The 25,588-nt window shown below is 38.1% G+C and overlaps 3 protein-coding genes across 8 annotated transcripts; 2 read left to right on the plus strand and 1 right to left on the minus strand.

Annotated features, from left to right (window-relative positions):
- The first annotated feature begins 289 nt into the window (after positions 1-289).
- Positions 290-8,073, plus strand: LOC112460018 (solute carrier organic anion transporter family member 4C1). 2 transcript variants are annotated; one of them, XM_025024433.1, is made up of 9 exons: positions 290-454; positions 2,500-2,674; positions 3,005-3,210; positions 4,460-4,885; positions 5,303-5,538; positions 5,921-6,197; positions 6,407-6,602; positions 6,715-7,325; positions 7,551-8,073. In XM_025024433.1, the coding sequence occupies exons 3-9, from the start codon at positions 3,030-3,032 to the stop codon at positions 7,742-7,744; spliced, it is 2,121 nt and encodes a 706-aa protein (XP_024880201.1). In that variant the 5' UTR covers positions 290-454; positions 2,500-2,674; positions 3,005-3,029; the 3' UTR covers positions 7,745-8,073. The 2 variants fall into 2 exon arrangements, with proteins under 2 accessions (XP_024880201.1, XP_024880200.1); XM_025024432.1 differs by lacking the exon at positions 2,500-2,674 and having other exon boundaries at positions 290-433.
- A 4,617-nt stretch (positions 8,074-12,690) lies between these two features.
- On the plus strand, positions 12,691-18,467 carry LOC112460012 (solute carrier organic anion transporter family member 2A1-like). Of its 5 annotated transcripts, none has more exons than XM_025024421.1 (8): positions 12,691-13,035; positions 13,461-14,098; positions 14,611-14,720; positions 15,247-15,692; positions 15,828-16,503; positions 16,717-17,101; positions 17,367-17,468; positions 17,549-18,467. In XM_025024421.1, exons 2-8 carry the CDS (start codon positions 13,765-13,767, stop codon positions 17,668-17,670), a joined length of 2,175 nt encoding a protein of 724 aa, XP_024880189.1. In that variant the 5' UTR covers positions 12,691-13,035; positions 13,461-13,764; the 3' UTR covers positions 17,671-18,467. The 5 variants fall into 5 exon arrangements, with proteins under 5 accessions (XP_024880189.1, XP_024880190.1, XP_024880187.1 ...); XM_025024422.1 differs by having other exon boundaries at positions 13,475-14,098; XM_025024419.1 differs by having other exon boundaries at positions 12,691-13,022.
- Positions 18,468-18,581: 114 nt separating this feature from the next.
- LOC112460011 (solute carrier organic anion transporter family member 1A5-like) lies at positions 18,582-24,210 on the minus strand. Its single transcript, XM_025024416.1, has 10 exons — positions 24,019-24,210; positions 23,350-23,618; positions 22,782-22,991; positions 22,368-22,626; positions 22,080-22,221; positions 21,620-21,911; positions 21,051-21,240; positions 20,635-20,893; positions 20,004-20,430; positions 18,582-19,875 (listed from the first exon to the last, which is right to left on the minus strand). Exons 2-10 carry the CDS (start codon positions 23,612-23,614, stop codon positions 18,914-18,916), a joined length of 3,006 nt encoding a protein of 1,001 aa, XP_024880184.1. The 5' UTR covers positions 23,615-23,618; positions 24,019-24,210; the 3' UTR covers positions 18,582-18,913.
- Between the last annotated feature and the right edge of the window lie 1,378 nt (positions 24,211-25,588).

Below are 25,588 nucleotides of genomic sequence, written 5' to 3' on the forward strand. Positions count from 1 at the left end.
ATTTCCATAGAGACATTTCTATCGCATCTCTATCATCGGACCGAAAGCTGCTCCATCGGAGGAGACAAACGCGTTATTCATCTCGTTATGCACTTTAGCATAGACCGCAACCAGGAGATGCGCTTGCTATCTTACGGCCGTGGGCGCGTTGGATCGCTTAGGTGCGAGTAATAAGATGTCAGCACCAGTGTCACGTTGGCGATATCCTTTGAATGACGTTCCGCTTATCATTCGATTTGATAGAGAAATAGTAGGGGAGCATTGCCATTGACATACGAATAAGCTCAGTTATCCCGCGTTTATTCGTGCTAACTAGAGCGCTCCCAGCGCGTGGGTGATTTCCGAGCTACCCGGTAGACGAGACTCGAGGATCGCGATCCAGTAGGAATCGCGGCCCGGAAGTCCCTTCTGCGTCCACGAGTCTAAGGTCAAGGTGAGAAACCATCGTCGATTCGTATCCTTTTTTCCTTTAATATCAGAAAAGTATTTTATGTATTTTACCAATATGCTTCCGCGACATTTGCCGCAAAAATTAAAAACATTTGGAAAGTGTGCTTTAAGGAAAGAGAGAGAGAGAGAGAGAGAAAGAGAGAGAGATTTAAAATTTAATTTTACACAACTTTTATCCTGTGAGATAACAAATAACACGGGATAACAATAACATGAGAATTAAAGAATTTGTATTTGTTTCCAAAATTAGAGATAACAAGAATTTGTATAAGAAATTTATGCACCGTAAACAAAAGATAATATGTATGCACATAAAAGATACGCTATGTAAATAATCGAGATAACGCATATTTTAAAATGAGCTAGAGATAATTTTATAAAAATATTACTAACTTAATAATATCTTTAATATAAATAGCAATTTGAAATTTAAATAATTGCCTTAAATTCAATTTTATGAATATGTAATTTGTATTTTTTCTTAAATAAATAAATCGTAAAATTCAACAATGTAATTTATAATTTTAACGCGTTGTTTTACAGAATCTTTGTAAGCGACAAAAACGGAAACGCTGATCGATTAAGTCTTCGAATTAGCGTCTCCGACTGCACGACTCGTGCTTAAGATAAATTGCAATTACGTAAGCTTATATCTCAGGTAAATTGAGACTGAGAATAACAGTGTTGTGAACAAATCTCAACCAACAAATAAAATAAAATAAAAAATTAATTACTGAAAGTTGTATTAACAAAATAATTAGCTCTTTAATATAATATAATATGTAGCTCTTTATATAATATAATAATTTAATTTAATATAATATGTAGCTTTTTAATATAATAATTTACAACCAAATATTTCTAAAACGTTTACTCAAACATTAACAAAAAATTCTATAAATCAAACTCATGAAAAAATAGTACGAATATAGATTAGCAAATTTTGTGTATTTTACATTTTTTTCATGAATTGAAGGCATATCGGATAAATTCCTCATAATCTTTTACTTTATTCGAAATTTTAGGAACAAATAAAAAGTTTTTTTTTATGTATATGTGCTGGTCTTATTATTAAAAATTAATTTAACGAGTATTTCATTGACGAATGTTGTTGGCACAGAAGAATTACATGCCAGATTTATTCGAATGATTTATTGGCGTGATAAGCTTAATTAGATTTGTAGATTAGATTGTTGCATACTGTAAATATACTCAGATCTTCGTTATTGCGAGTATAAAAAATTCTCTTACTTCATTCTTCGATCTTTTTAATCAAGTTAACAAATAAGTTTAATACGCTATTATACCTAATTAATTTATTAAATTTATTAATACTCCTATGGATTTACAAGAAATTGGTAGTGTATAATTAAATATCTAGTTTACGAAGATACAATAAAAAGTATTTACAATCTTAATAATAATACATATTATTATTAATACGTGAAATTATAATTGCAAAAAATAGGATATTTTAAGCTTAAAATTTTGATATATGCATTATCGTTTATCCTTTCACTCACTTTCGGTTTATTGCATTGTACACGCGCTAGTCGGATTAAGTCGACGTCTTCAGATTCGAAAAGTGAGTTGCGTAACGGATGCGTTTGCGTACATACAAGAGACGTCATTGTTACCATCATTATGCTATGCTGAGGTATCTGCCAAGTGTGAGCAACGTGCGAGATTTATTATCTCTATTAACGTATTAATAATTACGCGACTTATGATGAAAGATAATGGACTTATCGCGTCCTGCATTGCACGTACATGTCGCATGTTCATCAAATTCTCACGCTGCAATGTAGAAGCACTATAGAAATTGAATGCATCTGCAGTCATCGACCACGAGCAACTTGAAAACACCGCATGCGTTTGTGGCCTCGTAATCCCATTTTCATACTTCATTCAATATATGTAATATCGTTTTGTATCCACTTTAACACGTCTAGACCATTTATGATCGAGAATGCAAGTCATTGTCATCGATTCCCGTTGTTATCATAATGACAACGCATTATATTTCCTTAAGCGTTGTATTTCATATAGCGCATTGACTTAATTAGCATCGTCGGGACGCTTTTATCGCAGAACTTAATTCTCCAGAACGCGCTGAAGTGGATGCAAAACATTGGCGATCTGGCAAGGCTATAGCAGAAATCGTTCGCAACAAAAGCTATCGAGAATTTTAATACGATACGATTGTCAATGCTGTAACCGTGTAGTATGTTTCGATTACCGCATCTGTATTGTTATAAATAAATCTCTATGCTCATATTAATTTTGCTTTATAACAACGTTTATAACATCAGAGTCTCAGCTTATTGAATCATATCAAGCTTGGAAGTCTGAAGATATCAGTAGAAATAAAGATAATCAATATAAAAAGGTATAAATAAGATATACCTGCGAAGGTTTGCAAACACTATAAAAACTGATGTTATAAATTATTGCAATTACTATGTTTATGTTTGGAAGTTTGTGGACTTTAATGATATAGGTGTAAATTAATTTAGATTTAAAAAGGACAGATTCCGCTAATCAATCTTTTTAGAGGCTACCGGAGGCTATCGGAGGCTATGAGTAAAGATTGTGGAATATGTGGGATTTATCCCAGATGGTTGCGAAATCGTGCCACCCCGAAGAATTTCATCGCGGTGTACGGTTTACTGGGCACCGTCCAGGCGATGGCCTTTATCTACATCGTCGTCACCCTGACAACTCTGGAGAAGAGATTCAAGATACCTAGCCGTACGACTGGTGAGTCTCATTTTCGTAATCACACATAATATAACTTCACGACGAGAGGCGACTGTACTTCATTTTATATATGTATATTGACGAAGGTACACATCGGTTTACGGGTACGAATCTACGCGGCTTTGCGATCGGAACTCTGTATGGCGATCAACTAGTCTCGGTATGGCGATCAACTAGTCTCTCGGCGCTTAAATGTCTGTTTAGAGAAAAACCCCAGACGTGAAGTAAATTATTCATATATATATACTCGACACCGCGCTTTATCTCGACACGGCAGAACTTTAAACGTCATCTCGTCTTAATCGCCTTCAACCTCGGATCCCATTGCCGGCAAAGCCGAGCAGCCGAGCATCCGCGGGTATACTCGCGTATAAGTACTCGTACTTGCACACGTACGAATCGCGCGTTTCCGTGTGCGTCTATCTAGTAGGTAAGTAGTGTGTCGCAATCATAGAAGTGACAAATCTGTCGTACAACGAGCACTATATATGCGTTGAAGAGCGAAGACACGCGGATATGCATTATATGATTTTGTAGTCGGCCGCAATACTCGAAATATTAACGCGTTTCGTAGAGAAGCATTCATATAATTCCAGAATAAACGTGATATTTATAAAATTAATTTAATAAATGAATTAATACGGTATATCCTTTTCATTTTTAAAATCTGACACATATACATACACATACAACATTTTAATATTTCTTCATGAAAGGATTTAAAGAGTTTAAAGTAAGAGATCAGAAGAGGATTATTTATGAGTGATATTCACATACTGAAGCGAAACGATAAGGTAATCCTTTGTTTGCAATATTGTACACGATAAACAGAAATGAGCATGCCACTTGTGTTAAGTCCATTATGTTGGTTAAATATTTTCGTTTAATTTAATAAAAATTATTTTTTCGTCTAAAAATCTGAAACCTTTTTCTAACGCATTTATATAATAATAACTAAAATGTTTTACGTACATTTAAAATTTATTTTGCACTTGCTTTGGACATCAATTGTATTGATTTTCGTTAAATGGATAAATATATATTATAGTCATATACAGAGTCACAATTAAATATAAATTTAAAAAAATTTTATTTTATATTGAAGAAACAAAAAATTTTATGTAACTATCCAATTCTGTTACATAGCAGAAAATTGCCAAAATGCGAAACGACTAGAATAAAAAAAAAGTGCATCGAAGGGCTAAGTAAGTTTATCACGTGTCCGTGTAACTTTCTTATTATATCATAGGGTTGATCCTTTCGGGCAACGAGATCTCTCAGATCTTGTCCTTGATCTTGACCTACTACGGAGGATCCAGTCATCGGCCAAGATGGATCGCGGTTGGGGTCGGCTTGAGCGCATTGTCCTGTCTCATTTTGGCACTGCCGCACTTCATATACGGTCCTGGAAAGGACGCCTTGGCATTGACGAAGGAATATCTGGATCAGACCTTGTTGAATATGACAACCGTCCCGGAGAACTTCGCGATTTGTCCGCGTACGAACCAGCCAGAACTTTGCGATGCCGAAACTAAGTTGAGCGTTAGTTACCTCCCTCTACTGTTGATTTTTATATCTCAATTTGTTCTTGGTATCGGAACTACTCTTTATTACGGTTTGGGACAGACGTATTTAGACGACAATACGAAGAAGAAAAATACGCCTATGCTCTTAGGTGAGCATCGATTAATAAACTCTATGTTATTTTAATAATATTGACAGATTTGAGCTAGCAAAAATGCATCATAATCAAGATCTAAATTTATCTTTTATAAACATAAAAAGTCAAAGCGCTTCTTGCCATCACGTTGTAATAACTATAAATCGTTTTTCTTAGCAAGTCTGATAAGTATTGCGGTATCTTAAGAGCGTGAATTCAAGATAAGATCTTGCCAAACGCCCCCTGTTATACTTGGAATGGAATATTTCGATAATTTTATCTGATTTTTACAATTGTGCGTACTTACACAATTACGTTTTTAGTAATAAAATTTTTTAGACTATGCAATTTTCTGCAATGTTGTAATTGTTGCATTACTGCCATGAATTAAAGAAAGATTTAACAGCAATAATTTCCAATTCTATTTGTAAGGTTTTACGTTCGCTTTACGTACCGTGGGTCCAGCGATTGGATTTCTATTGGGCTACGCCTGTCTGAGTTTATACATAGACCCAAAACTTCATCCCGTTATTACGACGAAAGATCCGCGATGGTTAGGCGCATGGTGGCTCGGATGGATCATTCTTGGCGTTACGATGGCTATGTTTGCCGTTTTGATCGCTATGTTTCCACGTGATCTTCCTACATCAAAAGATATTTCTAAACCGGTAATTCACATTGAACGTTATAAGATTATTAATTAAGAAGATATTTTATTATATGAATGACATAAAAAACATTTCTTTTCTCTTTAAAAAACAAACTTAAAATATAATATTAATCAATATCTTTTAGTTCTTAGTAATTAAATTAGAAATAAATAATAAAACGAAATTAATACACATATAATTTTTATCTATAGCAAAAAATATATTATTTTACATATGTATTTATTTATCTGTATAAAAGTAGTGGTTTTTTATGAAAAAACCAGCCAATATAAATTTCTAGAAAACATTAGTTTATAAAGTCATAAAAAGATGAATAAGTAGATGACTCGCGGAGAATTACAAGTTTTTATAAATTAATTAATTAAAAATATTGTTTCAGGATGGCGAAATACCTTTGAAGTTAGATTTAGTGCTGCAGCAGAAGCCTCCGTTACAGATGGAACCTACCAACCCAGTACCCGTGGAAACTGAGTACATACCGACAATCCGTGAATTTCCAAAAGCCATGAAACGGTTGTTAACGAACTGGCTGTTGACCTGCAACAATTTAAGCGCCGTATTTTACATTCTTGGCGCTTCTGCCTATATCACGTTCTTGGCGAAGTATCTCGAAATCCAATACAGTACATCCGCGGCTGGCGGTACCGTGATAACAGGTACACGTATATTAATCTACAAGAATGTATTTTAGTTACTCCATGTGTTATCTTTAAAATATTTCACACGATAACATTAATTTGCTATCAGGAGCGCTTTCATACGATTTTCCTGCTGACAAATAAAATCGATTTTTTGTGTCGAAAGAGAAATATTTTTGTCAATACTGATATACTTGTAATACATGTTGCTTTGCTCTAATTCACAGGTCCTATATCGCTAGTTGGTATAGTATTAGGATTCCTGTTATCGGGATTAGTAATTAGCAAATTTAAGCCTAGTCCCAGACCGCTCCTCGCGTGGAACGTACTCGTCGGTATTATCTTCGTCGTGGGACAAATTTTATACATATTTCTTGGCTGCACGAACTCCGGAATCCGTGGTATAAACTTGAAGACTATGGAGTGAGTATCTTTAAAATTTTATTTTTTTTTTTTTTAATAAAGACCACACAAATCAACATCTCGCTTAATCGCTAATATTACAATCCGATATAAAATTTTTATTTGTTTGCAGAATGAATTTGACAGCTGATTGCAACGCCGATTGCAATTGTGCGGGCGTCAAATATTCCCCGGTCTGCCACGAGGCGTCAATGACAACTTTCTTCTCCGCCTGTCACGCGGGATGTCGAACGATCCTGGACGACAAACAGTTCGGGAACTGCAGTTGTCTAACGTTGAACGAGCCAAGCCGTATCGGAGACCACTTTGATTACTTCAGCTCCAGTAGGGCTTTCATTTCGGAACAGCAGATGCGTCCGCCTGACTCGCAGGCACTGCCGCCGATCTCCGATACGGTCAAAGCCGGTCCGTGCGCCAGCGACTGCAAACGGCCGTATTTGCTCTTCGTATTGCTCAACTGCGTGATCAATACGCTGGGCTGTTCCGGGAAAATCGGTAACGTTCTGGTGAACTACAGGAGCGTCGAGAAGAGGGACAAGAGTCTCTCCCAGGGCGTCACGCTCATGATCGTCTCGCTGCTGGCTCTAATTCCGGGGCCGATTATTTTTGGGGCTATCATCGACTCGACTTGCCTGATATGGGAGGAATCCTGTGGGACTAGAGGAAACTGCTGGTTCTATCACAGGGATAATTTCCGATTCTTGGTGAACATCTCGGCGGCCGGTGGGTATCGTCGAGTTTAACGACCTATATGTTTTAGCTAGCTGCATCTGTTTGCTCGCCAACTGAGATTAGATAAAGAAAAAGAAGAAAAAAAATCGCAGCAGATAAGAATAAGTTTATCGGACAATGGATAAAATAATTTTACTGATCGATTACTCATTCGAATGACCTGTTTGATTTCGTCGACTCGTTTATAAAGAAGCATATTGTTTCGTCATGTTACAGGATTTACCGTGATAGGGGTATTATTCGATGCTATAGTTTGTTATCTCGGCAAAGATTTGGATCTATATGGCGCCGCGGAGACTGACAAGAGGCGCGAGTTCGTGAGGGAAGATGGCGCCGCGATTGATAATGCAGACAAGAAGAATGAAGTTAATGGGAATTTAAATCAGAGGACAGAGCACAGTCGTCTATAACGCTGCCTGTCCGATAAATGGACAAATCCGATAAGATTTGTGGAATTGCTCTAGGTACCTGAAAATTTCCGGATCTTTCGTGACTGACGCCGAACATTCCGATAGTACAATGATTCTATAATATTAGCGACATGAGCTAATCATGTAAATAATGTTAATATAAATGCACCCTTTGTTTGTTAAACTCTCAAGCTTCTAAACGCTCGGAATCGAAAGCTGGGAGCTATAATCGTTGTTACACAATTTCATTTGTTATACCTTTATTTCCGAATCATACTCATTCTTATTTCTTTGTAAATAAATTACGCTTATTTTTTGTTAACACGTTATTACCCTCACGCTTCATAATGTTCTATTCCACATTTGACAATTTTTTTATTTTTATTTTCTATTAGCTAAGATTATATCGGAACCTTTCTTTCGGAATGCATAAAAAAATTTTGTAAAAATTATTTATACATTAATTATTATTTCCATTTCCGCAATTTTCGGCCAAGTCAAATTGAACGATCCGTTGTTCCGATAAGGTATTCACCCTTCATTGCTTTATCGCTCACCGAGTCTCCCGCAAGCGGAATATAACGCGCCGCGAGACGAAAGGGTTTATTCGGAAAACTACATCGCGGATCGGTGGAATCGACCGTGCTCGCGCTCTTCAGTTTTAGAACGAGAGGGGAAGAGCGTCGAGACGGTGGAAGATGGGAGCAAAGTCTCAAGGCTTGTCTTCAGGCCGCCGAAATTCGGGGGTTCGGCGGGGGCATGGGGCATACGGGGCTACTGCCGGACGGAGGGATTACATCCCACGAGGCTGAAGGTAAAAAGGGAGTTTTTGTTTGAGAGCCTTTTAATTTTTAAGCCCACCCAACTAAAGCGGGCGGCTTGGCCCGCGTAATGAATTCCGCGACGTTCCCGTGACGTCAGGTCGTCCCTATCGATCGCATCCTTCGGAACACCATTAGAGGATGCGCTTCGGCATTACGATTAAGCGTTCCGCCTTATTCCATCGCAAATAAAGAAAAATGAGGTCTATGAGACGGTTAGCAACGTCTGCCGCACTGACGAGAATGAGGATTCGTTGTTACGTAGTTGATGACGATGAAATGGTTTTAGGATTTATAAAGTGTCGTCATTTTTAGAGTTTATAAAATAATTCTTTGTCAATCTTTTATTGTTGTTGAAATAAGTTAATTAAAAAAAGCGTGTCTTGAAAGAAAATAACTGGAAATATACTTTATATAGCAGGCATATAATTTTATAGAAATTTTATTTTTATATTTTTGTGGTAATATCTTTTAAATAAAGTCTATGATCTAATGTCTTCGAATATAAAAAATATATATATTTAACACATGCAAAATTTTATTATATAAGAACAATAAAGGAAATAGAAGCTATCATTTCTTCGTGCCTCGACCTGGTATTGGGAAGTTTTGCTGTTGTGTGTACATGGTTGCATTGTGCATGACCCTGACCCATCTTTCATATAGACCTCATCAACGTCTTCTAAGTCGAGGTACAGTCCGATCAGACTAGTAGCGAGACTGCCCGATAAAGAAGGACAGAAGCCTGTGATATAGATGACCGGAAACAATCGGTTTACTCACCTTCCACCACTTCTGAGCTTAAGAATCGCGCCGCTTTTATTATCGATTATTCTTAATCCACCTCGAGAGTTCCTTTTGAAAAGAACACTCGGATTATAATGTTTCATAATGCTCGATATAGCATCTTCATTTTTTAATTTTAATTATTATTTTTTTTTTTTTTTTTTTTTTTTGCGAAAACTTGCAGATGCATGTTAACACGCAACGACACAAACTGGGCAGGCAGGTAGCATAAAGAACTAATCGCGAGTAAAGGCCTCAGAGCTCAGCTCGAGAAAAATACTTGTCCATTACCTCTGCTGTAATAATAATGATACTAATGCAGCTCATCCGGCGTTCCTTCTGCCATTCTACGAATGCTGCGTAATTTACAAACGCAAGTGGGTTGTGCCATTTAAAGCGCCTGACGAAATTTGTCTATGTACTGGTCAAGTAACCTTGTACTTTGTAAGTTAACTTATCATATGCGATTCAGAGGGATATTACACAAAGAGAAATTGCAACAGAATTGATAGGTGATGTCGTGCAAGAGAGTGTCTCCGAGCATAAATATATAACAAATATATAGTAAATACATTCAGTGAATGATTGACAATTTGTAATGTCTGAACAAGAATAATCTAACGTAATCAGTCTAACTTAAATTGTTTTGTTATCTTATTTAGTTTTATAAATTCTTACTTATTTGCTACGCAGCATATATTAAAGAATTCGTAAGAGCTATATGACTACTTCTCTTTACAACATTAATTTCTTGTTATCCTTTAATGTAAGTTGTTAATAATCTATAAAACATTAGTATTCAAAGTGAAAGTGCACTCAATATAATATAATTAACGATATTAATGACATTGGATATTTGTGGATTCGATGTCTCGCAGTTTCTTCAATTTCACCGTCTCCAAAAAGGTAGCAGCCTTCGAATGATATACACGTTTCAGTACGTTACGTAAACATCTCGTCGAGAATCATGCAAATACAGAGTTTATAAATCATGGTGGATTTGGGATTTTTTTTCGGCAATAAAAGGCACGTCTTGTCAATCTTAAGCTTGGTCAACGTCACGCCGCTTCAAAGTGTCGTAAATCTGACGGTTACATTGCAAAAACGGTTACATTGCAATGAACCTTCTGATGTGTATTAGCTTTTACATTTATTTAAAAAAATTTTTAATAATTATATTGACAAAAATATGAGAAAACGGAAATTTCTATGAAAAGTGATTGAATATGTTCGCCGATTTGATCATTTTAATTGAAAAATTATTCTGTAATTGCGTGAAAGCTGTACGAACAAAGATTTAAAGTAATATATACTCTACAGTTTATAACGAATTTGTAACTAATTTAAGCGCGAAACTACAAGTTATGTAAAAAGTAAAATAAATCTTCTACACAGCAATAACTTTTAACGTGTCAATAAATTGATATCGAGTACTTCTGCGAAGTTTTATTTGCGTGCATCAAACGGCAGATCGAAGTTTCCAAGAAATTTGTGTACACGTGGTGTATTTCGCGCTGGTGTATTTATGATGTTCTTATCGTAAATGTAAATTTTCATTTGTCTCGGCAGGTTTGTGAGTAGGCAAATATCGTCAGGAAGACATTTCTTGCAAATCATGACGAATGCCGGTCTGTAAAACGAAATCATGGCTAATTTGGTAACATTTAACTCGATTTCACGCATTCGATTTTTATGACTTCTTTCAGATTTCTCATTTTACAAATATCTAAAAAGTTTTCTCAGCTTAGAAGTATTTTAGAGATTCTCCTGTTGCACAAAGTTATTTGTTTTAATTGAGAACGTACACATACAGGAGTTTGGGTAGTCATTTAGGCATACAGATTATTACCTCTGATAAGAAAATTTGTATTAAACGTCATTTTGTACTATCACTTCTCCTCGAGGCACAAAGTGATAGCCAGATATTTATTTAAGATTATTGCAAATAACAAGAATGTGATTCTTTTTTTTCTCTTTCTTTTTAAATGCATCGTGTGATAACAGTATTTTACTTAGGGCGAACAAATTAAATGCTACTGAAACGAAGAGATGAACATTCAACACAGGCTTGAAGTTCGAAATCGTTTTACGTCTTGCAATTATTGATAATCTTTCAAAAAATACTTGATCGGAACGACCGATACGACCATAAATCTATTGACATGGGCCCTAATGCTCGGGCGCTTGGCGAACTGGCCGTTCGCGGCCAGTGAAAAAAAAATTAAACTTCGGCAATTACCCGTCAGCTATTAGCGACATAGCTGTTTGATGTATACCATTAGCAATGCGCGGGAATAGACGGAAGAGTTTACCGAGTGCGCCTATGTGTGCGCGCGTGTGTACATCACGTCGGCTCTATTAAATCATAATAGGTCCACAATGTGAGCCTCTGCTCCCGGAGGTTGACTAGAAACGAGCTTAGACAACACCGTACCGAAAGCCAAGACCTCGCTCACGTCGCCGTGGTCCGTACGTCGCGAATAGCACTCGAGGGATGTCTCGTTTCACCGACGTCGAGATTTAAACGCTGAGGTTTAGGGAGGTAGAACGTTTTCGGAAGGTGTTTTCGAGATACACACATATTACATATATATGCACAACACTTCTTTTTTATTTCGACAATTCTTCTTCTGTCGTGCTATCAAGAGCTAGGCAAAAATAGCACGTTACTCGAAAGTTGCAAATCATAGGCACAATAATAATGAATATTATTTTATATTTCTTATCTCAACGTATGTAAAAAATAATAAACTGACGCGTATACGGAGTGTTTGGTAATTAGTGATACAATTGAAAATTAGATAATTGTTTAAGGACCAAGTGGAAAAGCTTCGAGAATGAGCTTTTGAACGAAGCTTGATTTCGGCGTTGTGGCAATTAGTTCATTAATAACTCACAGGTAATGATTATAAGAGGTGCTCGAAATTAAGCCGCCAGGCCGCAGTAGCAGCAGTAGATCGTAAGACGTGCTTTACGGCTTCGCCGTCCGATTCGTACATCCAATTTCGCAATAGCACGGGGCGCCGAGCGCTTACCCTCGTTAATTGCTCTTTTTCTGCGTAGGAGTCAACCGCGGCATCCCTACTCCCCCCCCCCTGTCCTCGCATCATTCGTACAGGTGCGGGTTATCAGACTGACCAAGATAGATCGAGCCGACGATACTCGCGAACAACGAGGACGGTTAGTTTCCAGTCGTAGAAGGAGGGATCGAAAGAATCGCCAGTAGTCTAGGGGGGAAAAGACGAGAGAGATAACCAGAAGGAAAAAGAGAACGCGCTACAGGGAGGAGGGGAGAAATAGGCTGATATTGCAAGAGGCAGAATTTACCCGCTTGATAACGATACGGTGGATAGTAGGTATATGTAAGGAGATCTCGTGGCTCTCTCTCGTACGATCGGCTCCTCGGGGGGCGGAAGGTGGGGATCTTGAGTAGGCATAGAACACGGTCTGCACTCTCTTGCGTTTAGGCGCCTCAGTTGCGGAAGAATATTGCTCGTTTTCGGACGCGAATCTATATTTCGCGAGGGACCACGCTGACTCGCGGCCGCAGAGCGATCGGTGATCGATTGATGGATCTTTTTTAAAGGAGATCTTCGCCGCTGTAATTGACTCCGTTGACGGCGACCGCGATCGATAGTTCGAACCGAACTCGGGTCCATCCTGCATCAGCGGTAGGTGACCGCGGTTCGTGAATTTTTTTGTTCGCGATATTATTGATTATTCACTCAGGAAACTTGTAATTAAATTTTACATATAACGTAGAAGTACAGATTTTTAATTCTCATAACGATTCTATATGATTAACAATTTAATATCACACTTGTCATTTAAATGAAGGTTTATTACACGGTTTATATATTTCAAGCATAATCATGTTTTTACTATTGTCGTTATTTCTTTTTTAAAACTTCATTCAAATATTATTCCGATAATACTGTTCCAACACTCACAACCTGATAATATTGTCTGGCAATCGGTGTCGCAGATATTGTTGTACAAATACATTATCTTTACCATAACTCAAAGCTTTCCATCGAGACATCGTCATTGATCACCCTCGTAGCATAAATCATCGAGCTGCCCGCGTAACAGTCGCAGTCATCTCCCAGATTTCCCAGTGTAGGTGTTGTTCCGGCGAGACCGAGTCGAAACATGGAGAACACGTGACCGCGTGATAAAGTGACGGGACGCGAGGAACAGTGCGAGAGGAAGAAGAGAGTAGATTTCGCGAGTGTGAGCGCGGGGGGCGAGTCCGGACCGAACGAAAAAGCGATGCCAAGAGTCGCGAGGACGATCAAATCAGATCGGTATCGTGCGATCCGCGATTGAGGTCACTGAATTCGCTCGAAGCCCACTGCCGGTGTTAGGCGCTTGCCAGTTGCGGGCAGTCGCGACGACTAGGTCGAGGCGAAGATGAAGAACAACTCGAGAAATTCGAATCACGAGAAGAACGGGCCGGAGAACCTGAAGCTGCTGCAGGTACCGACGACGCCGCCCGTGACACCGTCGTCGCCCACGACGCCGACCAGAGGCCTCGACGATGTTTTCAAGGAGCTGCCGATCACCGACGACACTTCGTGCGGCATATGGTGCTTCAGAGGTCCGAACCTGCAGAGGTTCGCCAACAAGAAGGCATACGTGTTTCTCTACGGTTTGCTCGGTTGCATATTTTCCGCCAGTTATGCCTATTTTAATGGTACAATCACCACCATCGAGAAGAGATTTAAAATACCCTCAAAAACGACGGGTATGTATGATACATCTTTTCATTATACTTAATTTTGTGTATTATATTGCGGAAATAGGGATAATTCACAAACATTGGAAAGACTGAAAGATTTTGCATTAGTTTCTTGCATTAGTTTTTAAAAAATAAGATTGAACGTTTTGCAAGCAAACGAAAAATTAAAATAGAACAAATCTGTGAAATAACAAATTGCCATTAGTTATTCTGAATATATGCTAATAATATAATTTATTCATTATATATTATAAATATTTTAGTATTACATTTTTGTTAATTCTATTAAAATTTTATTAATGTCATATAAAAAAATTTTTTTATTAGTAATTTGCTTTACATAGAAAATAAGAGTTAGCAGCTTATTAATTTTAACGATTCAAAATGTTGTTTCATCAAGCTTGTAATCAAGTTTAACATTTTAAAAGCAATGTGGAATTAGCGTTCGCGTGAGGAATGTCATTAAATGAACCTCTAAGGCACAATTTACGCCACGTATGTGTTTTCTTCTCATGCAGGTCTAATCACAGTGGGTAACGACATCTCGCAGCTTTTCGTATCAGTCGCCCTGTCGTATTACGCAGGAAGGAGTCACAGGCCTCGATGGATCGCTTTCGGTATTTACACCGTAAGTTTTTCCACATGTATATATATCCTCGAATATCGACATTTGCGATTAATTCGGCGTGCACCGCGTATTATTCGCGCGCCGTACTTTCGCGTCGGCAAGAAACGAAATCAGCTGTCGGCACACGCCCCGAGGAACGAGCCGGTAGACGTCATAACTCACCGATTGGTCGGTTCTTAATTAAATTAGGAAGCGTTAGAATCGTAGCTACGCTCATTCATGCCTCTTGCCATCGTACTCTCGTCGTCGTGTGCTTAGCTAAGCGCTCCATTCTTCGAACAGTAAAGAGGCGCTTGCGGAATGCTCTAAATGTAGAGCAGATAGCAGATAGCTGCGATATTTATGACACGATGATAAATGAATTATGAAAAATAATGAAGGAAATGAGCAATAATAAAGTTAGAATAAAATTAGTTGTTAAATTTAAAAAAGTATCACGTTGATACTTTGAAGCTCGCGGCTCATTGTCAGGCATAAATCGTTCTTGAATATTAACGAAATAATGATCCGCTGTTTATTTTATCAGGTTGTACTTTTCTGTTGTCTTACAATGCTACCGCATTTTCTCTACGGGCCCGGCGAAGACGCTCTGTCCCTGACGAAAGAATACGCGGGGACGAAAGCGCAAGGTACACTAAACGCAAGCGTGATTCCCGAAAAACATCGGAAATTTCTTTGTTCGGGCCAAGAAAGTCGCGGGCCGGATTGCGAGGTCGAAGATGGAAACTTCGCGCCGCAGGTGATCCTCTTCATAGCTCAATTGGTGGCCGGGGTGGGTGGTTCACTTTATTACACCCTCGGGGTGTCGTACATGGACGACAACATACAAAAGTCGAAAACGCCGGCGCTGATCAGTTTCTCGTACTTTCTGCGAATGCTGGGACCAGCCATCGGCTACGGACTGGCCTCATTTTCCTTGAAGTTCTACATCAGCCCGACTTTAACTCCCACTATCACGATGCAAGATCCGAGGTATGTAGGACTAGCATAATTGTATCATATTGCAATTAAACAGTGATTTACTGATTTGTTGATAAATTATTGATGAAAAAATGGAAAAAAATTATATTAATTATATCTAATAAATTTATATTAATGATATTTCAGGTGGCTAGGCGCTTGGTGGTTAGGATGGATCATTTTGGCCATTCTCCTCTTCATTTCCGCAAGCGTGATCGGTCTCTTCCCGAAGACCTTGCCGAGAGCGGCCGCTCGCAAAGTTCTGGCTTTGGAGCGCAATAAATCGGCCGCGAGCATTAAGGGCGAGCCGGAATCGGAGCTACCGGCGTCAATCTCGGACATGTTAAGAACGTTTAAGCGCCTGCTGACGAACACGACTCTGATGTGCAACAATCTGGCGACGGTCTTCTACTTCATGGGCTACATGCCCTATTGGATCTTCATGCCGAAGTACATTGAGACCCAGTACAAGCAATCGGCGTCCGTCTCGTCGTTGATCACCGGCACGGTCGGCTTGGTGTTCAGTGCCTTCGGGATTTTGCTGTCCGGCCTGGTCATTTCCAAGTACAAGCCGAAGGCTCGATATCTGGCCGCGTGGAACGTCATGATTGGCGTTATATCGATCCTGGGAATGATCTCCTACGCTTTTCTCGGCTGCTCGGCGAACGACAACCAGGTCGCCATTCAGCCGAACGGCGTACTGAAAACGCAACTACCCTGTAACGAGCAGTGCCACTGCGACTACGTCACCTATAATCCAGTGTGCTCCGAGCATGGACAAACGTTTATATCCGCGTGTCACGCCGGCTGCCGCAGCATAAAGGTTTGATATAATTTTGCGCAATCTTTGTGAAAAACAATCTCATTTCAGAAAAAAACCTGGTTACGTAAGGAGGGAGGAATTCTTTCAAAGCAAATAGAAAATTTTTTTAGGCAATTTTTCAATGTTAGAAAAGCTTTTTAAGTTACTACAACATCCAAAGGCGAGATTTTCTGTAATTTCTGTCAAATATATTTATTTCTTTTCTTTCTTTAGCTTCACAGTAACGGCAGCAAAGTTTATACGGACTGTAGCTGCGTAAAACCGAAATTGGCTCGTTCCCTGGCGCATCCGTTTACGAACGTCACATCCTTCCCATTTTCCACCGAGGCCCCGTTGGAAACGACCGAACCCACGGTGGAGCCTTTGGGAACGGCTGTTCCGGGTTCGTGTCCGGTCGATTGTATGCAGAAATTCTACATCTTTCTGGCGGTGGTGTGCCTCTTGAAGTTTAGCGGCGCGACTGGGAGAGCGTCGAATTTCCTAGTTTCCGTAAGATGTGTCGACGAGAAGGACAAGACGGTCGCCATGGGCTTCGGATTAATGATAATGAGCCTCTTTGCCTTCATACCGTCGCCTATTTTGTTTGGATTTATATTAGGTTAGTGATAAAGTTCATTTGTACACACGCGCGCGCACGATTAATAGCATCGACCGAGACAGATCGTTCAACGTTATCAAATTGTTATTATCAAATGACAAATAAAGCCTCTCGCGATGTCTCTATTTATTTTTTTCAGTAGCATACCCTGACTTTGTTTCGAGTAATCTTTATTGAACATGTACTTCATATATCTCTATATTTATACACTCGCTTGATTACACGCTCTCTCTATTTGGAGATTAATTAATATTTTATCTTTTAGACAAGACCTGTCTCGTATGGGGTAAAACTTGCTCGGGAACGGGAAATTGCTGGCTATATAATGGCGAGGCATTGAGGTATTTGCTGAACTTTACCGCGGCCAGTGAGTATCTTACAAAATGAATTACAACGAAGAAAATGCAATTGTCATTGTTTGCGCACTACAATCTCTTTGTCATTCAGGTTTCGTAACGATCGGTACGCTATTCGACGTGGGCGTTTGGTATTTCGTCAAAGACGTGAAGATCTTTGACGAGGAGATCGAGCTGAAAGATATAGCCGAGGAGCCCGGTGAGACGCTTTAAAGAATAATTGATGATCAAGTTCAATCATCCTTTCGGCGTATTCGTTACGCGCGTGAAAAGAGACTTTGATCGAGGATTTTCAAGAAGGATCGAACGACGAACGCGAAGACCGAGCGAGAACCGACAAATAAAGACTTTACAAGTACCTTAAGCACCTTCTTAGCTATTTAAAGCCCGTAGTAACCTAGATAGAATCGACTGTTGGTAGATCACTCATGGTGTTCGCAGAAGAAGAGCGATCGCCGATCTTTTATTAATATTCATTTATTACGATTAATTATTTTTTTCGTCGTAACAGGTATCGTTGTACGATATGGTATGCATATTTGCTTTATTTCGAACTTATGTTTAAACGGAAAATGATAATGAGCCCTAGGGAGGGGGTGCCAAATTAGTACATATATAAAGTAATATATATACACTTAGTATATATACATCGCTTGTCGATGGTAAAAACAATGATTCATGCTATTAGCGTGAATCATCTATAAAGTTAAATGATTGTACATATAATGATTATACTGAAATAGTAAAAAAAAAGAAACACCGTAATTTATCTACTGATAATGAAATAATAATGTAGCCGCTGTTACTAGCGCGTTAGAAATTTTTATCTACGTATAAGGTACTATAAAACAACAAGGAATTACTAACAGGTAGGCAAAATAATCCACAAAATTAGGATATAATAGATTTTAATCGTGTAATAAATATCAAAAAAATCATAATGGACGTCGTTATACATATGTTACATTTTACAAAGAATAACTAGAAATATGGAAGTATGCCATGAAATACAGCAAATGTTTTATTACCCGGCTATCCTTTATTAGAAATTTTTGGAGTACTCACGTATATGAAAATATCATATATAATCTTTATCAATCGCAAGGTATCAATTCTGCATGATAATTGGAGCAACTTACTTATGTGCTAACAACTGATATTACGATTTATAATTAAGGAAAGTGTACGTCAAATTTTACTGTTCACTTATCAAAACATGAAATTGTTAAATGGGGGGTTTTATATCTCAAACGCGACAGATGTCAGAGATAGTCTTGTAGCGTTGTGTACTTTTGTAGTCGAAGCTCCTTATCGCTCGCAGATATAAATTTATCGTGACGGTGCTTCTATTCGACTAATGGATTACTCGTTCCTCCATAAATATCTACAGAACTACGCATCGTTTTCACGTGTGACGTGCGTCACACCTATCACGTAAGACACACCGATGGTAATTCTAAAGATCGGTTTGCTGCGCTCCTTTGCTGCCTTTAGCGATATTTTTCGGGCTGGGAGTCCCGAGTCTCTCCGAATGTGGATCAGGACTGTTGTCTTGCAAGACATCTGGCAAGCTGCCAAAACCTGAAGAAGATTGTCCCCGAGAGGATGACCTACCGGGAACCATAGCTACCAGAGGTATACCCATCTTACTCTCCGGTCGAGTTCTCGTGCCCTCCGTCGACTTCACCGATAACCGATCCTCGTCTAGAGTTTCCTGACTCGCGTTCTGCTCGTATCGATCGATCAGCGACTTCACGTCCTTCAAGTGCGCGGTGTTAGCACTGCCCGAGTTGCCTTTCCCGTCCGAAAACGGATCCACTATCGGTATGCCAACTTCGTTGAAGTCACCCTGTTTGGGCACGCCGCTCTCTTGACCCTCCTTCGCCAACTCGGAGCTGCTTGTCTTCAAGGGATCGTTCTGATAACCATTCGGACTTTTGAATCTGGAATTTCGGCCTCTTCGTGGATCCTCGTAGTGATCGGGATTCGGGAATCGGCGTTTAAGGGACGCGTTCTTAGACGAGGAGCGATCACTCTCGTCGTGAGTTTGATCGTAATCTTTGCTCGAGATGCGCTTTCTTGATCTAGGACCGACGCTGCTGAGGTCGCTCTCGACATCGGAATCGAGTTCCAGCGGCGTGTAATCGACTTGTGTACTCGACCGTCTCTTACTCTCGTCGCTCGAACTGTCCAGCTCGTCCTCGGACTCAAGATTTCGGATCGTCGATTGCGAATTGTTTTTTGTTGGTGGATTTGAATTCGATCGACGATCGCCCGGACCCAACGGGCCGTACTTCAGAGATGCGCTCTTTTGAGTATCTTCTTCTTTTCTCAATGAATTTTCTTCCGGTTTTGCTGCCTCTGGTACAATCCTTGTTTCTGGTTCAACAACCGCCGCCACTTGTCTTATTTCACCATCTGCAAATATCATCGCATTATATAGTGCCATAATTTTACGGAAAAGAGAATTTATTTTATAAAAAAGGAACTCTAGTTATTTAACGAAAGAATTATAAATTTAATATTTTTTTTTAGAGAATATTTACTATTGTTGTTTAAGATTTCGGGTTGCTCGGCTGTTACTTGTTCGATCATTTCTTGCACCTCAACATTTTCTTGATCTTTAAATTCAACTTCTTCGTATAACTGTAAATTTTTGCAGAAAAACCAAACAATAATTTTGACTAAGAGACAAAGTAATAAGAATAATATTGTCAAATAACACAAGTAATCCCCGAGTTTTTCGGAATCGTGCAAATGACAAATTATCTTTTGACTGCCCCAGTATTGACACGCCTGACGCGTGACGAATTCGTAAAGAACTTTGCCAAGAGCAAAAACGAATATTGCGATCCACATCATCCAGAAGCCTATGCTGATAGCTTTGTCTTGCTTGTAGACGGATCTTATACTGATCAATACATCTCCTACGAAAGTGGAAGCGAATAACGCATACGCCAATAAAGATCCAAACTGAAACATGATAAAAAAATTTTTCATCTGCGATTGTTCATCAGATATTATTAGATCACAAAATTTAATTATGTATAATATAAAACACAATTAAAATATAATTGATTATAATTCTAATTATAATTGATTATAATTCTAATTATAATCAATTAATTATATACTTATTACACCTTTAAAAACAAAACGAGTGAAAGGTGTAATTACCTCAAAAAGCATCCAGGCGGCCTGGCATTTAGTCGAATCGCACGGGCCATCTTTCGCTTGGTCATTACCCCATCCTGTCAGGTCCTCCACGCAGCTGCAACCGCTGTAGATCTTCACGTTGTCGAGGTAAATGATTGCGGAGCAGCCGGCGTAGCAAGGGCTATAGTACGTGAACTTTCCCAAGCTGTCGCAAATCGGTCGGAAATCGGCGTCCTTAGAGCAACCACAGTGTTTGTTGCAATATTTCAAGAATGTGTTGCTACAAAAGCGTCAGTCAATAAATCTCACTTGTATGTGCAATTACCGCGAAATAAAACGGAACGTCGCAGAATGAGATACGTTAATTACGTTTTGTCTCTTTGTTTTTAATATTAATGCTATTCAATAAATGTTAATTTAAGTATCGGAATACTTACGAGCCTTTTTCTAAATAAACGACAGGTGGTTTGTCGCAAGTGGCAAAGATTAGCGCGATGATAATCGCTATTGTCAGAAGCACGATAACGAAACTGTAACCGACAATAAATCTCGCTCGTGGTTTTGCCTTGGCTAATACTAGGCCACTGATGATTACGACCAGTCCAATTAGGACGGGTCTCACAATAGCTAGAATGGAACGTAAATATTGCATTTATTTTACATACAAATTATTTTAACTGTTACTTATGTAATATTTTAACTTTCTATAACGCCTTGTGACTTGAAAATTATATATATTTTTTAAGTCTCAATAATTTAATCACTATGTTCCATTTACCGGTTACGTAATTCTTCTTTCATAAATAAAAAAATAAATTATAGAGATTTAGTATTTACACTTAATCTCTTTTATAGAGCGTTAATTAAAAGAAGACAGAATTTTTGTTTTCGTCTGTATAAAAAATAGCTATTGATAACTCCATGTTCCAAGAATTGACTTTTTAGCTGATATAATTTTTTTCTCCTTTTATCTATATGCCTTAATAGAGATATTGCTTAATCTTACTGATGATTAGCCTGGAAGACAGAGGATCGTTAAATCCACGGAACATTCCTGTCGGTCTAGGTACGTGAAATCTGGACTCTAAGAAGATGTCCTCGTGCGTCATGAAATTTACAAAAGCCGTGGCGCTGAGTACCGTCGCCAGAATATTGCATATTAAAATTTTGTTAGTGATCAATCTGCATAACGACGGCCAAAAATTGGGACTGCCGACCTTTTTATTGGTCGTTCGGTGGGGTGCTCGGTTACGTATCGCAGCTCGATCGAGAAGTGAAGCTGCAGCTTGTTCGACAACCTGAGACAAAATAAGTATAACTATATTAACTGAAAATTTTGATCTTTTTTTGTTACAAAAAAATGTAATATAATAAGAATAGATAGATTAATATAATTCGGAACGCTTGCATTATAAAATCATATAGAATTTCAATTAATTTAGCAATTCGTGTTTATGTTTCTATACCTCTGAAGGTAGTCTTCTTGGGAACCACGAAAGCAGCAAGCCAGGAATCACCAATAATATGGAGAGAATTGGGAATCCAAGCCACCACGCTCCGACTTGATCCTGATATGATTGTATAATACTGAAATCTTCCGCGTCTATCCTGGGACACGAGTTAATAAGTTCAAAAATAAATGTACATGTCTGTGTCTGTTTTATAATCACATTAATTAATGTAATTAATTCTTAGAGTTAGCAAACATAATAATTACAATTACGTAATTAATTAAAACATATTGTAGTACTTACCAAAGGCATCCCCAACCTAATAAGTACCCAAAAAGAACCCCGATGATCCTCACGGCGATTATTACACCGATGAAAGCGGTCACGTTTTTCCTTTTTGTGTTATCGTCTAAGTAAGAAATTCCTAGTGCATAGTATGTGATATTTGCAATCCCGCTTACGATTAGTACTAGAATTAGGATAGTCATAGTAAAATAACAAAGCTCGTCCTCCTCTGTGATGATCCTCAATGATTTGGCAGTGCATAATTCTGGACTATCATCTGAAATCCAAAATACAGACTTAATGCGAAAGAAATTACTATTTGTTTATTATAAATTAAATGCTAACGTAATTTTTATGTAAAAAATACTAGCATCATCAACGTATTAAATTAGAATTATTCTGTTTTAGAGTTTTATTGTTTTGAACACTAACCCGCGTACAATGACATATGAGTGATGTTTTGTGTTTCCTCGATCACACGGACACGATGTGTTAAATGGGGTATTATCAAAATGAAATACGAGACGCTTTGTAAAAGGGTTAAAGCTCCTATCCACGAAGCCCTGTGTATTCTGTCGCCCCAATATGCTACCATCAATCCTAATAAAACAGGTGTTAATTCTGCTGCAACAAGAATCCAATCTGAAAAAGATAAGTTTATTTAAGAAATAATGTACCTTAAGATTTTTGCATCAAGAGCATCTTAAATTTATATCCAATGCTTTTACGTTGCATATTGAGAAAATTTTGAAGATTTTGATTTGTAAATTATTATTTTTTTATTATCGAAGTTATTCTTGAAAGAAGAAAGTTACTGATGCCGAATTTTTCATATGTGATATGTTAAAAATAGCGTAATCTTATGCGAAAGACTTATATAACAATTAATAAAGCAGTTTGCATATTTCATGCATAAAATATCTTTATATAATATTGTGCAAATTTCTTTCAAGAGTTCTTTTAGTTAAATATCTTTTTACATTGTCTATGATACACGCACCCATTACATAAGGATCGATTTGAAATCTTCTAGCTATTGTGGATCCCGTCACATGAAAATAAGCATATGATGCAGTTTGCACCACACCGATCCAACAAATCAATCCCACGAAGAGTTTCCGCGTTGCAAATTTCGCCAGTTTCGGGCATTGCATTTGTCCGCAACCGCAATCAATTGATTGGCTGGGTATTGGATTGGCCGGTCCTGACAAACCGCCTTCCACCTCCGATCCGCTTCTTATTACTTCCGGGAAACGGACCGTCATTTTTCTGGAAAGGAATATGTGCCTTTTAATCCAGATCAAATATATTTAAAATCTCACTCGCGCACCTGCAGACGTAGCTTTTCATTTAGTTAAGTACCGTGGAAATAGACGTAAAAAAAGATATTCCGCTACTTTCAATAAATTTTACGTTATAATTTGGAATATCATGTGCAATCAAAATTAAGAAGAACATTACGGCAATATCTGTGTCTGATATCGACTTTATGTGTCATCGTGAGTCATGGCGTTAGTGGAATCGTAGAAGCCTCGTCAAAAGCAATTGCGATATCGAACGTAAATTTTTAATACAATTAAATAATAGGAAAACATTATTCGCGATAATTATTTAAAGAATCAATAAAGTTGTGATATGGAGACATTACGTTGCACAGTCGTCTACTTACGTTTATTCAGGTTTGCACTGATGATAAAAACAGTTATTTTTTCGTGTTAATAATTCACCTTTGAGGTAAGTTCACATGGCGACAACATCTCGCGTAAAATTTCACTCCTTGGGAAGCTCGTTTTCCGTCTTTTCACCTCTGTCCTTGCGGACAAGAAACGAAAGCGTTCAACGTGGGCGCACAGGCGCGGCACACTATTCGACGACGAATACGCGCGTTATCTTCTTACAGATATGCCGCTGAGATATCTTCCGATAAAGTTAGAGTGTAATACGCTCCACGATAGGGATAACATTACCGACACCGACGTGTCGCGGAGGTGTGAGTATGGCGTTGGTGCTATTCGCATGAGTGCACAAGGGATAATTGTACGCAGCGTTCATTCTTTATCACAATACTATTGGCATTCGAATTAAACACGTATGCTAATTACGCTTAAATTTAATTTAACATTTGCTTGTGTTCGAAGATTTATTTGACAAAAGGCCAATTCTCTCGAGCAAACGCAGATTTGTCAATTCATTGAGTATGTATTATTGTTATTAACATGGCTTAATTGCGATTCAACAGTAATTTTAATTAGAACTTTATAAAAATTGTATAAGAACTTCTTCTTTCTCGTATATGTTTTTGAATATACAATGCATTCTTTAACACAATTTAAAAGTATTCTGCAGATTTTCTGTCGGTTAATTAAAATAGAAAACCGTAACATAAAAATATAAAAAATCTTTCGTGCTGTAAACGATCGAAGTTGACACTGATATCACATATAATTCGATTATATAAGCATGTACATAAGAATTATCTTTTGTTTTTATACGTAGCAGCATTATGTAATGATAGCAATCAGTTAAAATTAACAAATTGATCAATTACGCCAAATTTTATACTTATTTGACACATATATTGTACTTTCTGTATATTCGTACATATACATACACAGACACATATACACGCGCGCGCGTGTATATTTAGTATTAATATTGTAAAATTTCTAAATAAATGATTGAGAAATATTAGATTCGGCGTGACGTCTCCCAACTGTTCTTTTTAAATGTGCAATTAATTATAGCGTAAAAATAAAGTATTTTTTATTATAAATGTATTAAATTTTTAGAAAATTTTATCTTTTCGTATTTTTTATTCTTTTAAACTTTTTATAACTGTTTCTTATTTATTATTATTTCGTCGTAGTGTCAGATGTTGGAACGCAGCCGATGGTCCAATGAGATAATTTCTTTTTCGAAAAAGAATTATTCTCATTGGACCATCGGTTACGTTCCGACATACGACTGATTGTAGAACCGACCTAAATAAACATTCGGTGTATCACAGTTTTCTGTAATCTGAATAATCGGGCTTGGGGGGCGATTCGTATAAATTACTCCGCGATGCGATCCGCGAGCAACGACATCAGAACATTGGGCGCGTTCAGCAGACCAAGCCGCTGAGTAGCAGTCGAACGTGATTGGCTCTTACTTTTAGAACCAACCAATCAACTCAGAGTGTTGATAAGACGAACTCAATAGTTGTATCTGCTGAACGCGGCCAGAACGGGCCGCGGGCG

Source organism: Temnothorax curvispinosus, unplaced genomic scaffold, assembly GCF_003070985.1.
Source record: "Temnothorax curvispinosus isolate PA1 unplaced genomic scaffold, ASM307098v1 QBEX01010286.1, whole genome shotgun sequence".
Taxonomy (NCBI): domain Eukaryota; kingdom Metazoa; phylum Arthropoda; class Insecta; order Hymenoptera; family Formicidae; genus Temnothorax; species Temnothorax curvispinosus.

What these genes read in the sequence shown, in the direction of transcription:
- LOC112460018 (XM_025024433.1), top strand. Translation starts at nt 3,030, where the DNA reads ATGAGTAAAGATTGTGGAATATGTGGGATTTATCCCAGATGGTTGCGA. An exon ending in CAAAAGATATTTCTAAACCG is followed by an intron (nt 5,539 to 5,920) that starts GTAATTCACATT and finishes ATATTGTTTCAG; the next exon opens with GATGGCGAAATACCTTTGAA. An exon ending in GGTGAACATCTCGGCGGCCG is followed by an intron (nt 7,326 to 7,550) that starts GTGGGTATCGTC and finishes GTCATGTTACAG; the next exon opens with GATTTACCGTGATAGGGGTA.
- LOC112460011 (XM_025024416.1), bottom strand. Translation starts at nt 23,614, where the DNA reads ATGACGGTCCGTTTCCCGGAAGTAATAAGAAGCGGATCGGAGGTGGAA. An exon ending in TTAGGTTGGGGATGCCTTTG is followed by an intron (nt 22,222 to 22,367) that starts GTAAGTACTACA and finishes CTCGTGTCCCAG; the next exon opens with GATAGACGCGGAAGATTTCA. An exon ending in CGAAATCTTAAACAACAATA is followed by an intron (nt 19,876 to 20,003) that starts GTAAATATTCTC and finishes TGATATTTGCAG; the next exon opens with ATGGTGAAATAAGACAAGTG.
- LOC112460012 (XM_025024421.1), top strand. Translation starts at nt 13,765, where the DNA reads ATGAAGAACAACTCGAGAAATTCGAATCACGAGAAGAACGGGCCGGAG. An exon ending in ATCACGATGCAAGATCCGAG is followed by an intron (nt 15,693 to 15,827) that starts GTATGTAGGACT and finishes ATGATATTTCAG; the next exon opens with GTGGCTAGGCGCTTGGTGGT. An exon ending in CCGGCTGCCGCAGCATAAAG is followed by an intron (nt 16,504 to 16,716) that starts GTTTGATATAAT and finishes TTCTTTCTTTAG; the next exon opens with CTTCACAGTAACGGCAGCAA.